This window comes from Eretmochelys imbricata, chromosome 6, assembly GCF_965152235.1.
Source record: "Eretmochelys imbricata isolate rEreImb1 chromosome 6, rEreImb1.hap1, whole genome shotgun sequence".
NCBI classification, from domain to species: domain Eukaryota; kingdom Metazoa; phylum Chordata; order Testudines; family Cheloniidae; genus Eretmochelys; species Eretmochelys imbricata.
Genome location: NC_135577.1, coordinates 10941797 through 10957230, shown reverse-complemented (window position 1 = coordinate 10957230; position 15434 = coordinate 10941797). Strand labels below are relative to the sequence as shown.

The window sequence follows — 15434 nt, the reverse complement described above, 5'->3', positions numbered from 1 at the left end:
AAGAGAGGAGTTGCCATGGCTCCCTGCAGCCCTTCCTTCCCATTTACTCCTGGCAGCTGCGGAGTTCTGGTAAATAACCCACAGAAATTAGGCCAAAGGAAATGGGACCCTGGAGAATTTCCCATGGGAGCCAGCTTCCATCTGCACAATTAACCTGCTGCAGCCTTGGTTATAAAAGCCACTGCCTCTGGGGCACATTCCTCTCCCTCCCACAGCACACACAGCTCTCTTCCCTCTCTGAGAGCTGCAGCCTGGCAGAAGTGCTGATTCAATTAGAGTGAGGCAGAGTGTGCCCTCTGACACACAGGTGATTGGAAGTGGAGCCAAAGACACTTTAATGGGGCACTGAGGTCTGATAATAGGCTCTAATCAGATCAGGCATCCTTCCTCCAGCTCAGATTAGTTGTCCTGGCAGCAAGGCACACTGAAGAAAGGCTTGTGATGGCTGTAATGGAGATGGATGCTGCATCCACCTGCTGGTCAGCGCCTCACACTCCTCATCACCCACTCTCGGAGCTGGTCAGAGCTCCAGGCCCAGAAGGGATAGCGATGAGGCTCTCAGCCCTCCATGCAGCCCTAAGGGCGGCCGCTAGCAGAACCAGGTGGACGGGAAGTTTTGGATGCCAACCAATTGCCCATAGCTCCAAGACACTGCATCCCTCAGCAACACGCAGCTGGGAGGTACTGGGTATGTCAAGGAGGGAAGGGCTTCCCCAGCCTGGGTCACAGCAGCCCCTGCTGTCCTAGAGTTCCCTACATTAAGCCATCTTGGGAACCCTCCCAGCTTTGCTGAGGCTGGTGATGGCCCCAGCAGCCAGAGAGGGGAGGGAAGGGAGCCCCTAACACTTGGCTAAACCTCATTGCTATCGACTGCCTCCTTCATTAGGTGGCTCCCCAAGGCGCCAGATGGCCTTTAATACAATCAGGGCCACAGCTTACTGGAACACAGTGAGATAAGGCTCTGGCCCATATTCAGCCCCATGCTGCAGGCAGAGCCGCTCCTGCTGCGATGTACGGGAAATGCGGCCGTCGGGAGGGGAGACCGCAGCTGCAGAGTGGCCTCTTTCCCCCTCTGGCAAGAGGGGGCTTTGCCTGCTCTAGAGGGGAAGCTCTGTCGGCACTGGGAGATCCGTCCATCTGTCCCCTGGCCACGCTCCAACAGACAGGAGCGCCGTCCGAAGTCGCTTGGTTTTTATTCCGTCCAATTGCCGTGTGAACAGACCAGAAATACAAAAATAAACAGAACATAAAAAACACAGATGGAGCCCGACTACAGGCCAGGGGATGGACCCCTCCCAGCCAGCCAGCTCCCCCCTGCAGGGCCTGTGGGCCATGCCCCCCACCGTTTGCTGGGAGGGCCTCCTGATAGGACACAGGGGGGCTCCCACAGCATGGAGAGAAAGGAGGGATGAGCCCTCTCCCCTGCTCTCTAGCACCCTGTGCTTTTATCCAGTTTAGCAAAGGTCCTGCAGTTCCATGGGGGAGGAGGGTCAGGGAAGGTCCGGAAGTAGGGCTGGTTCGAGCCAATGGAGCAGCCACGTCACCCCTCCAGCCCATGCCCCTGGCAGAAGGGATGTGGGAGCATTGGGGAGAGAGGGTATATCTAGGCCTCAACTCAGTGACCTGTGCAGTCAGGAAAGGGGCAGGGCTAAAGGGAGGGGTTGCTCTAATCCGAGCCAGATGCTGAGTCCTCCATGCTGGGGGGCGTGCTAGCGATTTCCTCCTCTTCTGAGTCCTGTGGGGGGAGGGGAAGTGTGTTAACAGGAGACCACATACAGCCACAGCTGCCAATTGGGGCGGAAGCCCCTCCTGCCCCACCCGCACCTACCTCCTTCTTGTTGTCACCAGAGCTCTCCTCACTGGAGACGAACTCCTTGCTCTTGAAGCTCTCACCCAGCTGCTTAGCGGGGGTCTTGGCTGGGGCCTTGGATGGTGCTGCCTTCCTCTCTGCTTTCCCCTTCCCCTGCTGCTTCTTCTTCTTGGATTTCTCTCTGTGCAGGGTGGGAGACAGCGAGCAATCAGCAGTCACCCCGAGCCCCTACTGCACTGGTGGAGGTGCCATGGGGCTGGGAGGAAATAGACAGTCCTCCACTCCTCGCGCTCCACATGGGCCACACCTTTCCCTGTCATCTCGCGCCTACCCTCCAGTGAGATGGGGCCAAGGCCCTTCGTCACCCACCCCAGTGTTTCCAGCAGCTCAGCCAACTCACTTCTTGGAGTTCTCAGATTTGCCCCCCTCGCTGTACTCCTTCATCGCCTTCTCATAGTCCCTTTTGGCATCTTCCGCCTTGCGATCCCACTCCTGCTACCAGAACACAGAGTTGGTAATGACCCTCCTTGCTCACCTGCCCACAGTTTAACTTCTGATCCCCATCAGATACAAAGCTACCCCAAGCCTGCTTTGCCAGCCCCCCAAAACCAGAAGCCCATCCCCATCCCCTCCCTAAACAAGACACAGCCTCTGCCCCATGTTGGGGTGGCCTCCAAGACCTCTTCCATTTGGTTCCCCAAGATTTCCCAAGCCAGGCCTACACCCAATACTACCCCTACCATCCCCAGACACAGCCCTGCCAGCCCACACTCACACAGCCCCCTTCCTCCTCCCCCAAACAACCACACCACCAAAAGAGAGTTAGAACATGCCCCCGACCCCCAACCAAGGCCACCTCTTTCTTCTCCTTGGACATGCCCTTCCAGAGCTCCCCAGCCTTCTTGGACAGGTCAGTGATGCTGATGCCAGGGTGGTCTGATTTGATCTTCTCACGGCTGGCATTCAGCCACAGCATGTAGGCAGACATGGGCCTCTTTGGGGCGTTGGGGTCTTTCCCTTTCTTACTCTGGCAAGAGGAGGTGGAGGTACAGAGATAGAACAAGAAAGGGATCCATCAAGAAGTGGCTCTAGAGTTCCTTGGACCAGAAGCTCTGGCCCCCATGGCAAAGGCCCCTTGTGCCCCCCATTAACACTGGGGCAGGGCATTTGACATCCCAGCCCTTCCCCCCAGCAGCCAGACACACTCATGGGGCCCAGGCAGCACAAGACTAAGACAAGGCAGCGAAGGCCAAGGAGCCTGACGGAGCCAGCGGGCCCAGCTGGGGCAGGCTGTCAGGTGAGGTTGGGGGAGCGGCACAGGGCTGAAGAGCTCCGTGGCATGGCGGGGACGGAGTCACTCACCCACAGCTGGAGGCTGTCCAGTGTCCTAAGCTGGGGAGTAGCGGGACCTTCAGGACAGCTCCCCATCACAGAGGACACTCACTCATGGCCTCATCAGCCCCTAAGCAGTGCTCCCAAAGGCTCAATCTCCCCACAGGGTTGGCCTGTGCGCTGGAGGCAGAGGATCCCACCCCTCAGAGCCAGCGGTTGGGAACCACGCAGCCGCCTCTGCCAGGGCGGAGCTCTCACCTCCGATGACTTCTTGCGGGGCTTGCGCTCCTTCACAATCTTGGCTTTCTTGGCTGGCTTCCTCTTTTCCTCACGGTCACTGCCACCGTCACTACTGGCAGAGACTTCGCTGTCGAACCTGCAGGAGGGAATGGTAGCCTGGCGTCAGCCCCATCCCCAAACACCCCTGGTCCCAGGGCCGACAGCCCCCAGCTCAGCGAGGTTAGTAGAGATCAGGCCTAGCATGGGCAGATTGCTCGAGGGGTGCTGACTGGAAGAGATAGGGCATCCCCAGTATGGCTTGGGCATGGCAACAGCTACCTCACCTGTCCCTGGAAACAGGGTGGCAAGGGGCTCTGCCAAGCACTCTGGACAGGGTACAAGGGGCACAGACAGCTCTTCCCCACACCAACTGTTCCCATCCCTGGGTGTCACCCCAGACCTGCTGGCAGCAGAACCCGAGTGGCAATGCCAAGAACAGACATCCCCGCTGGAGAGACGTGGGCCCCTTTGAGCAGAGCATGGGGCTGCTCCCTCCAGGCCACTTCCCAGCCTTCCAGGCGACGGGTTCCCTGTTCCTGACACGGGACCTGACCTGGGACCGAGAGGGAATATTCTGTAACATTGTTATGAACCTCATTTCATGCCTCAGTTTCCCTCTATACTTTGCACGGCTATGCAGGGGTGCAAAAAGGTTGAATCTGCTCGAACAGCAAGAGCCACAAAGTGTGTGTGTCCCGTGGCTGGTTGGGGTGGTATGAAGGGTTGGTGAACACCAATCCACGTCAATGGAGAATCTAGCAAGAGATCAGGAACCTCAATGACCGGGCTGTTCACCCCTAGCAGCCACCAGCCAGGAGGAGGGAGATATTCTCCTGGCCCTCAGCTGGGAAGCAGTGCAAAGGCCCCAGTGGGAGAACAAAGGGGAAAGGAGGCTGGTGGCCAGGCCTCGGGGCTGACAAGGAGCCAGATGGAGATAGAGGCCATAACAGCTTGGCTGGCTAATTGCACCAGCGCTGGCCAGGCTGGACTATGGCTCAACCTTTGACTCTCTGTGCTAACCCAAGGCCTTTCTGATCTCATGGACCAGGCGACTAATATACTGTTCCCCCGTGCCTGGGAAGACTGCTGATGTTGCTGCAGATATCACTGACAGCACGGCGCCCCGAAGGGGGATGGTACAAACCTCCCGCAGGGGTCTGGCTCGGCTGGATTTGCTGCAGGGAGCCACGGAGAGAGGCAGGGATCACTGGGGCCCCAAGGCCCAGTTTGGGAGTCCTGGAGGCCATGAGCCTTCCCCTGTGTGGGTCCTTGGGGCCTAGCACACTGAAGGGGTCACTCCCAAGGAACTGGTTATAGGCTGGGCATGGACTGGACACTGTATCTGTGACACCATCCCACAGCCCAGTGGATCTCGGTGGTGGGAAATCTTCGCCAGAGTTCTGCCTGTTGCCATTTGCTCCCATCATGCCCTGAGTAGCACCCCCAGATTCCTGGTCCTCCAAGGTCGAGGATTCACAGAGCTATACAACGTCTACCCACAGTTATTGCTGTTCCATGCTACAGAGGCATCTTCCCCATTAGGCAGTCCCCTCAGCCCCGATCGTTTCTGTGACTGCCAGCAGTGTTCCCTCTGGCAGGCGTGCCAACTGCACTGCTCCAGCTCATTCCAGAGCACAGATCTCTGCAAGCAGCAGAGGCAAAAACCTAGTGCATATCCTCTGCTCTGAAACCACTCTGCCTCATTCAGGGAGCCTATTATTTGTATTGTGGTCGCACCAGTCAGAGATCAGGGCGCCACTGTGCAAGACGCTGTACAGGCACATAGCAAGAAAGACAGTCCCTGCCCCAGACAATCTAAGCAGCCCATTGATTTCAGACAGTTGTACAACCCAACACTGAGATGCAGCCACCTCAGAGGAGAAAGGCAGAAGCTGTTTAACAGCTCAGGACAGGAAGAGAAGAACCCCACGTTCAACTGGGGCTACAGGGCAATTTAGGCCAACAGAAGGGTTGATGGCTGGCCACTGAGCCTAATGGCCTTAACCCTGTGAAAAGGGCCAGGGAGACAAAAACCTCAGACAGCACCACCAGGCCACCAAGCACACTGGAGCACTAGCAGAGGTGACAGTGCCTCCTGCTGAGCCATCTGCTCTGGAGACCCCACAAAGGCAGAGCACCCCGTACTGAGCCACTCGCTGTGTATGGCACCCCATAGCACCAGAGGGAGGCCAGCACTGATGGCACTACATGTTCAATGTCCTGCCCCTGTGGCCCCCGTGCGGAGAGTTCCCATCTGAGAATGGGCCAATCAAAGGGCGAGGTCACAGCCCGAAAGCCCCATGCCAGGCAGCCCCTGTCCCCTACTCACTCTTCTGCTACATCCTCGTCCTCCTCCCCCGGGTTAAATGACTCATCTGGAAGGAAAAGGAATGCACTGGTCATTCTCCCCCTCTGGGTGGGGGGCGGGGCAGGAGAGGGGGATGGGGATGGCAACAGTCATGGGGAAAGGGCTGAGTAAAGAGCATGGGAATGTTTCTCTGACCCCAGCTGGGGGCAGATCTCTCAGCCACGGGGAGGAGCCCCAGTCGCTGGACAGCCTTGGGCAGATCTCACAGCTGGGGGAGGAGCCCCAAACACTGGACAGACAGGGCAGATCTCACAGCCAGGGGGAGGAGCCCCAGGCACAGGAGCACGTCTCACCTGTCTCCTCCCCAGACTCATCACTGCTGTCATCAGCATTCTCCTCCCGGATCTTTCCCTCCTCCTTCATCCTCTCCAGGTAGGCATCATGCTGGTCCTCGTCAGAGTCAGCGTATTCATCATAGCTCTGTGGCATGGACTGCAGGGGGAGCAGGGGGAGGTCATGTGAGTGCCACTCTCCACCCCTCCCACCTCAGCAGAGGGGAAGGGCAGACGCCACTCCCCACCCCAAGTGTGCAGAAAAATGAGAACTACAACTCCCAACATGCTCCTGGGGGCACCCCCCACTCCAGGAAAGGATCCCCAGCACTTCCAGCACAGGCTGCATGCACGGACCAGAGGAGTGGTGTTAACCGGGTTAGGTGGGGCCCACTTGGCAAGGAGATCCGGGGGGGGGGGGGAGGCATGGCTCCCCCCTTCCCTCCCATGGCTCATGCGGGGTTACTGTGATTAGTAGAGAGCACCACAGCCATGCAGAGGAGACCTGCACCAGGAGGAGGGGAAATCGCACGGACCTTTTTCTTCTACAAGGGCAAGGAGAGAAGAGAAAGTGAGGAGGCAGAATCTGCAGGGAAAGAGAGAGAGAAAGAACCCCTGCCCTCACCCAGCACCCCCCGGATGCTATGGGGCTCCTGGTTGGGATGGGACAGGGGACCCAGCAAGTGCCCCGCCCCACCCCACCCCACTGCAGGTACCTCCTTGTGGCCTCGGTTCTTGATGTTCAGCTTCTTGGCGTTGACAAAGTCAAACAGCTTCCCGTACTCCTCCCTGCAGGTGGGTAACAGTAGGGAGACGGGGTCACGGAGAGGCGAAGTCTAACGCTCCCCCAACCATGAGCAAGCGAGAGGGCAGTGCACAGTGATGGCATGGAGAATGGCACTCCCCTGCACTGCCAGGCTGTGGTACGAATGGCTTCCCAGGGCTGAGTGAGGAGCAGGATACCAGTGCAGGCTGTGAGAGAGTGGCGGCGGCCCAGGAGAACAGACGGGGCAATAGGCAGTACAGCCATGGGTACAGAGGGGAGAGAGCAGACAGCAGCTGCTTGGGCAGGGGTTCACCCTCACCTCTCTATACTGCTGAAGGTGTACTGCGTGCCCTGCTTGGTCTCGATCTCGAAGTCGAAGGAGCGGGTGGTGGTGGTGCCGCGGGCGAAGTTGACGAAGGAGATCTCATCAAAGCGAATGTGCACCGGGGGCTTGTGCACATAGATGAAGCCACGCTCCAGTGGGTAGAGCAGCCCCGAGCTGGCCTTGTAGGAGCAGGTGATGCATTGGGCTCCCGAGTGCCTTGGGGGAGGGGGAGAGGAGGGAGACAAAGTGGGGGTTACACCAGCAAGGCTTCCTTGCACAGACGCTCCCCCATGGGACAGCAGCCAATGGGGGGCAGAATAAAGGGATGAGAATCTGTCACACGTACCTCTGAGGCACAACTCTTCTCCCACCCACCACTGGGAACTCCCAGCCACAGGATGGGGAAAAAGTCCACCAGAGCCAGGTGTGTAGGGACGGGACCTCAGATCAGAGTCATTTCTAAACATTTAATTAGCAACAGACTCTGTATCCCATTCCCTGCCACCCGAGCTAGCCAGACCAGAATCGCAGCTGGTGCCCCCTAGAGATGAAAGGGCCCATATTCGATTCCCCACCCCAAGACAATCTCCCACCTGGGACCAGATTGGAGCCAGAGCCTGTTAGAAGGAAAAGGCCCCATGTCCCATTCACCACCCCCTGAGTTAGACATTACCCATGCCCTGGGACAGGAGCCCCCTAGAGGGGAAGGCCCCATGTCCCACTCCCCTGCGCACTGTGTGCTCACCCCTGGAAGTTGCCGGGCACAGTGATCTTGCGGTTCACCAGCGCTTTCATGACCCGACTGACCATCTCATAGAGTGAGCCAGACATGTTCTTGGTGAGTCGGCCCTCAAAGCGCTTCTCCACCTCATCCCTACAGCATGGGGAGAATGGCAGCATGAGGACAGAAGGCAGGACAGAGCCCAGCACCAGCAGGAACAACACGCAGGAACTCCCATGCCAACTGAGAGACAGCATGCCCTCAGCACCCAGAAATGAAAGGGCCACCAAGGAGGACAATGCATAGTCCTCGGGCAACCTCTTCTCTTGGGAGTAGATGCTAACCCCCGCCCAAGGCTTGGAAGTGAGTCAGTCCGGATGGGGATGGCCAGACACTTATGCCAGACAATGGTTGGGAGTCCACATGAGATTGGAGGGATCCTGCCAGGAGCATGGCAAGGCTAGTAGAAGATGGGGGGTCTTGCCACGGGGCAGAGCCAGGATGGCAGGAGTGGGCAGAAGAGAGGGGGTCAGGCCAGGGCACAGGGCAGGGCCAGGCTGGCAGGGGCAGAGGGATCCTGCGAGCGTACGGGGTTGGGGGCAGGGCCAGATTGGCGGAGGAGGGAAGAAAGGCCACTCACTCATTCATGTTAAGGGTCAGGGAGATGTCCTCGTCTTTGGAGAAGAGCAGGATCAGGAAGTGATAGCGTGTCTGGCCCTGCTTGATCGGAGGGTCTAGGCTGATCTGGAAAGGAAGCCAAGGATATGGACAGGTGAGGGATCCCAGAACCCCCAAGGGCTCTCCTCCATTCCAGCCTGCTCCCACCTTCATGCAACATCCCTCCCAAGTACTGCAGGGCAGTCCCCGCCCCCCCGAGTTCTCAGCCCCCAACACAAGTAGCTGGTCTGGGCCTTCTGATCCGCTGGCTACCCCACCCCCCAGGCACACTGGAGTGGGATCTACCAGCCCCCCCATTCCCCTCAAATGCAGTGGGGGATCTGCCAGCTCCCTGCCCCCCTCCTCACCACAAAGAACATCTGGCGCTGGTCCTTATGGGGCAGCAAGAAGAGGCGCAGCACAGTGGTGTAGGGGATCTTGTAGTCAAAAGTCTTGCCGTGCAGGTGCAGGAAGGTGGGGTAGATGCGGATATCATAGCGGCCGCGTGGTGTCAGGCACTGCAGCTCCCGGAAGATGCAGATGGCATCCCCAGTTGCCTGGATCACATCCGCCTTGGACAGCACATTCTGGGCAAAGGCCTAAGGGTGGGGGAGGATGGGGGGCTTTATTCTGGACAGCTGTATGCAGCCCCCCATAACCCTTCCAAGCACCTTCACACAGGCCACAACCCCATCCCATATGAACTCCCACCTCCACATGGGCCACGCCACCCCCACCCTGGCCCACACGCACTTCCACAGGATCCAAGCCATCCTCCTGAGTGGGCGGCACGTAGAAGCGGACCTCCATGAGCGACACCTCGGCGTCGTCATTCTGGTGGAACTCCAGCGTCACCTCATTCTTGCCCGTGGTGCACTGGGACACATTGCTGAGCGGGATCTCGAACACGGGCTGCTCCCCAATGTCAAATGACAGGAGCTGGCCTGTGGGGAGGGGGAACCCAGTGAGTCAGCAGGAGGCAATGGAGCACCTCCCACAGCCAGCTGCTCCTCCTGTCAGACAACCTCCGCAGTCAGCAGCCCAGATGGCAAGGACAGGGCTGAGCACCTTATAGCTGCTTATAGCTGGTACTGGGCAGACAGGAGCAACTCAGAGCTCCTCACAACACAGCGCCCCCTGCAGGAGAAGGTGGAGCTACAAACTACTTCCTCTCTGCAGCACACTGAGCCATCCACTCCCAACGCTAGCCCCCAAATCCAAGTCACTGCAGGAGCTGTGCTCCTCTCCCTGCTATACACCCCTCTTTTCCCAGAGCTGGTCTTCACCGGAGAGGCTTAACTCCAGCTCAGTCACAGGTTCTTCCCCAAAGTGCTCTGTGTTCACACAGCCCCATGAAGCAGGCGGCTGTCAACATGTACTGCTGCCCTGAGGTAGATGCAGTCAAGAAAAGCCATAGGCGCTCACACCCACTGAGACATGAGATCCTCCAATCCCTTCCCATCAGCCCCCTGACCGGAAATGGACTGTCTGTCTTCCTCTGCTCAGCTCTCCATTTGCAGCCTCTCCACTAGCCTCCATCTGGTAGAGGAGGAGGCGGGCTAACCTGCCCAGGGATGAGCATCCAGGGCAGGCAGACAAGTCGTCCCCAATGCCCCATGAATACGAGCAGAGTGACACAAGGAGTTGTGGTGCTATGAACCTGGAGCTAGCTCTATGGCTTGCAAGGACCAGATACAGTGCCAGCACAGGTATGGGGTGTGAAAGCAGGGTAAATGCACTGTCATGGGTTAGGCTACCACAGGTAAATGTGTCCCAAGCTTCACAAGCAGCGAAGACATAGCCCCAGAGTCACCTCCAAACTTTACAGTCCCCCAGTTCCAGCCCTTCACACACAGATCCTTCTCCGCCAGCTCCAGATGATAATGGGACTTGAAGAATTCTGACAGCTTGTCAAACTCCTGAGTGGGAAGTAGAGAACAGCCATCAGAAGCCACCATAACCTAGCAGCCTGAGAAGCGGTTCCTGGGCTCCTTCCCTCCCAGAGAGGTCCGGCCACTGCTACTACCCCACAGCTCCCCCTTGGTAACAAACAGCAGCAGCGGGGAGCTCCAGCGCTCTTCCATCTAGGATGGCTCGCTGCAACACACAGCATGTGCCAGGAAGCAAGTGAGCTGGGGAAAGAATCAGTCACTAGGAGAACTACGACCACAGAGCTAAGGGAGAGCAAACAGGAGTTACCAGCCCTGCATCTTTGCTGGATGCTCATGTGGAGCTGAAACCTCTCGGAGGGATACACCCACTACATGACTGGCACCTGCAGAGGAGTCAGCCAGAGTCCCCAGCTGATCGAAGCAGCTGCAGTCAAAGCAGGGACACTTACATGTTCAAAGAACTCCCTGCAGTTTGACTGGACTTTTTCTACCTGGTGCTGATGGGCTGTTTGTTCCAGCCCTCCCACTCGCCTAAGTTCCCTTTAAGCTGTGTAGCAGCCTATTAAGCACTGTGCAGGCACTCAGGACTGTGGTGGGGAGAGATTCCTCTCCCACAGCCCCGGACGCAACCCAGCCCGGCTACAGACCTGCCACGGTCAGGGAAGAAGTGCCCCTCCCCTGGCCCAAATCCAGTCCCAGCCTGGACCTGCCACAGCCATGAGAGGCACCCCTCCCCCCCAGCCCAGGTGCTGCTGCGGGGAGAGAGAGCTGGGGGGAGTCCTTTCTCCCCGCCATAACCCCAGGGCAGCCTGCACCCCAAGCCCCAGCCCCACCCCAGAGCCATCCCTTTAGTATGGTGAACCAGGACAACTGCTCCAGGCCCCACACTTCAGTGTGTGTGGGTCTTGCGGGGGGTGATAGGCTGGCCCAGGAGGGGTGGGGTTAGGGGGCCCAGGCCAGCCCAGGAGGTTAGCAGGGGGGCTTGGTGCCGGCAGCAGGACTCGGGCCCGCACTAGCCGGCAGGAAGTGCGTGTGGTATTTCTTTTTCTTGCTCGCCTGCTACCACCATCCTAGTGCTGCCAGAACAAGCCAGGGCCAGGCTGACCCTATCCGTTGCCCTTCCACCCCGGACCCCTCCCTTTTGCAGGATCCCCCAGCACAGGGGGCCCACTGGCCCCTAGCACAGGTGCCACCCTGTGACTCTGCATCATCCCTCGCCCCGCAGCACTGGTGTCCCCTCCCCACACCAGATTTCACCTTATAAAAAATGTTAAGGGGGGGGCCATACAGGCTGATTTGTCCCAGGCCCCACACCCCACTAGGGATGGCCCTGTCAGAGACCACACCCACAGCTGGAACCCTCACCTCCCCCCACAACCCTTTGCCCCAGCCCTGAGCCCCCTCCCATACTCCAAACTCCTTGGCCCCACACCCACCACATGAATTTTGTTACATTCACCAATATGAAGATGATGTGTCACATATCACCTCCATATTGGTGCACATAACAAAATTCATTCCACACATAGGTGGGAAAAATTAGAGGGAATACTGCCCCTTGCTCACAGTCTCTTCACCTAAATTTCCCTCGATACCTGTTCCATTCTCTCCCCCCATTCCCTTTGGCTGATCCCCTCCTAACTACACCCACCAGGAAAGAACACCAGGGCACTAACAAGACACTTGCTGCCATCACACAGTTCACTGGGCTTGTGCTTTCCACTCCCACCCCAGTGTCCGTCTGGTCTATTTAGACTAAATTCTTCAGGGCAGGGTCTATCTACTACTCTGTACAGAGCCTAGGGCAATGGGACCCATTCTCAGCTGACCCTTAGGCATTACCATAATAAACACAATTAATTGAAAAAGACTCCTAGGAGAGAGCCTGGAAGCTTAAACTCATGGCAAACGGTTTGGGCCAAGAACAGGATCCTTACGGCAGGGCGAGAGAGGTGTTTACACAGAGCCACATGGGATCCAGGGCTCGTGAGCATGTGGGCTGCACTGAGGCACTAATGCCATGGGCAAATCCGGGAGGTTGCCAAGCAATTGTCACCTTGTAGCTGGTTGGGGATGCCCACCCACATAAATTCCCCCTGGGAGTCCTGACACACGGTGGGGTGGGAGCTTCTAGGAGGGGGAGCTGGCCAGGCCAAAGGTCTCACCGATTCCCTGAAGCCGTCATACTTGTAGACGTGTCCATTCTTGGTGAGCAGCTTGAGGCCGTGGCCTAGTGCCACACGGCGCCAGATGCCCTCTGCTAGCTCTGAGGCCTGGATGTTGTCCACCTTGCCTGTCTTGCTGTTCTTGAAGATGACACCCTGGCGGCTCAGCCGCAGCCGCCCATCATTCTGACAGAGAGAGATGGGTTGGTAGGGGGCACAGGGACAACACGCTAGTGAGAACAACAGTGGTGACACTCTGGAATGGTGTCAAAGAATACACCCGGAACCCCACATCAGCCAGTCACACCCTTCTTCTTCCAGGGAAAAGGCTACTTAACACCCACCCCCATACATTTAAAACAGAAACCCCACCATCTCTCCTCTCCCACACGGGGTGCACTCACCCCATATCCAACTAACACCACCCCAAACACACTCCCTCACCCGCATGCAAGCTTCACTCCAAGATTCCCCCCTCCTCCCCCTCCAACTACCTCCACATGCATCACAGGGCCATAGCACCAGCTCTGCAGTTTAAGTCAGCCAGAGCGGCACCATAAAGCCTGTATTCGCTTTAGCTTGAGGACTGACTGGCCACTTAGGAACAATAGCCCAATCAAGGGCATTTCTCAGATGTAGGGACAACATTCCCCAGTGTAACCATCACTACTAACAGCCAAAGATTTGGATTTCTTGGCATGGAAACCGACTCATTTATGAAGCTCAGGCCACCATGCACCTTCGCTGTAAATTGGCAATGATTAGGGGTTTGAAACGGGTCCCATATGAGGAGAGATTAAAGAGGCTAGGACTTTTCAGCTTGAAAAAGAGGAGACTAAGGGGGGATATGATAGAGCTATATAAAATCATGAGTGGTGTGGAAAAAGTGAATAAGGAAAAATTATTTACTTGTTCCCATAATATAAGAACTAGGGGCCACCAAATGAAATTAATGGGTAGCAGGTTTAAAACAAATAAAAGGAAGTTCTTCACACAGTGCACAGCCAACCTGTGGAACTCCTTGCCTGAGGAGGTTGTGAAGACTAGGAATATAACAGGGTTTAAAAGAGAACTGGATAAATTCATGGAGGTTAGGTCCATTAATGGCTATTAGCCAGGATGGGTAAGGAATGGTGTCCCTAGCCTCTGTTTGTTAGAGGGTGGAGATGGACGGCAGGAGAGAGATCACTTAAACACTCATGTCTGGGAATAAACAGGATCGTGCATTGCATTTTCTGAAAGGCTCCCAAGTTTCAGCCATTCAGGCTAGGCCAAACGTCAGTTCCCACAGCACTTGGTGACATCATGCAAGAGTTTAGAATGAAATGCAAGGAGTCTGCTCCCTGAAGTCCAACGGGCTGTGAACTTCGGTCAGCTGAGTGTTACCTACCAGAGCGGGAATGCAGCCAGGAACTGGCGCTAACTCCCCAACACCCAGGAAAGTGTCACTGGATCTTTAATACTTACAGGGGTCTGGCCATGTTTTGTCTCATCCCAGGTCCCCTAGCATGCTGCTTGATCTGTGGGCTCAGTAATGACTCAGGGGAAAAGCACACACCCCTCCCCCAAGTCACTTACAGCTTCTAGGTTTTACTTTGGGGTGGCACTCCAGCTGTGACCCCACTTAGCTTGAGAGCTGTAATGAAATCGGAACCATGGTTCAGCACCTTCTCTCAGCCCTAGACACATCACTCAACCAGCCACAATAACGACACCTTCCCAGACTCTGTGCTTCCCACCCCCAGGAAGGCATGGCTTTCCAGGCTTCCTGCGTCTCTCACCATGGACCCCTTCACCTCCTGGTATATTTCGTTGAACTCCAGCGTGTCCGCCATGATGGCCCCTCCCCACCTCGCCCACTCTGGTGGGGTCTGTCTCCCAGCAACCGGTTTGGGAGAGCTTTGGAGACTAGGTTCAGTCAGGGAGCTCTCCAGAGATGATGAAGTTCTTCAGTCCCCTCCCAAGTCCCACATGCCCAGAGTAGCACAGAGGGGAGGAAGCCGCGAAGCACCTGGGGAGAAAGGAGAGAGATGACTCCACCAGCAGATGAGGCCCAGCAGGGACCCAGCTCAGGGACCCCCAGAGACTGAACCCATGGGGTAGCCACAGAGTAGATACAGGGGCTGGCTCCCATCCAACCAGCGAGCCTCACCCAGCTGGGCCTGGGCAGCTGGAGAGCATTACAGAGCTCTCCAGGGGCTGGAGGCTGAGCACCAGCAGAAGGATCACACAGAACCCTCCCCATCCCTGGCTTCACCCTGCCACCAGACCCTCCTAGAGGCCAATCCCCTCCCTGCCCCCCCCAACCCGAACACACACCCCACCCTGCGCCAACCCCACCCCCAGACACCGACCCTCCCCACGTTCCCTCCCTGCCCCAGAACCCCCTGCCTCCCCCCTGACCCCAACACCACACCCCACCCTGCGCCAACCCCATCCCCAGACACCGACCCTCCCCACATTCCCTCCTTGCCCCAGAACCCCCTGCCCCCCCCCCGACCCTGGCACCAACACACACCCCACCCTGCGCCAACCCCACCCCCAGACACCGACCCCCCCCACTTCCCCTCCCTGCCCCAGAACCCCAACACACACCCCACCCTGCGCCAACTCCATCCCCAGACATGGACCCTCCCCACTTCCCCTCCGTGCCCCGGAACCCCCTGCCCCGGGCACTGACCCACCTCTGCCCCAGGTACACACACACACACACCCCCCCAACCCCTTGGGGCGATTTCCCGCCTGCGCAGCACGAACCTCATGCGGAGCCTCCCTCCCTACCGGAAACCTCCCTCCATCCACCTTCCGGCCCGCGCTACCATAGAGACGCCGGCCATGAAGGGCGCC

The 15434-nt window shown here is 57.6% G+C and overlaps 1 protein-coding gene across 1 annotated transcript; it reads right to left on the bottom strand.

Annotated features, from left to right (window-relative positions):
* Positions 1-1176: 1176 nt before the first annotated feature.
* On the bottom strand, positions 1177-15413 carry SSRP1 (structure specific recognition protein 1). The gene is made up of 17 exons (XM_077820805.1): positions 15345-15413; positions 14369-14598; positions 12588-12773; positions 10344-10449; positions 9284-9474; positions 8899-9129; positions 8514-8617; positions 7898-8026; positions 7147-7368; positions 6778-6850; positions 6083-6221; positions 5751-5796; positions 3401-3518; positions 2667-2837; positions 2211-2302; positions 1829-1991; positions 1177-1735 (listed from the first exon to the last, which is right to left on the bottom strand). Exons 2-17 carry the CDS (start codon positions 14420-14422, stop codon positions 1667-1669), a joined length of 2094 nt encoding a protein of 697 aa, XP_077676931.1. The 5' UTR covers positions 14423-14598; positions 15345-15413; the 3' UTR covers positions 1177-1666.
* Between the last annotated feature and the right edge of the window lie 21 nt (positions 15414-15434).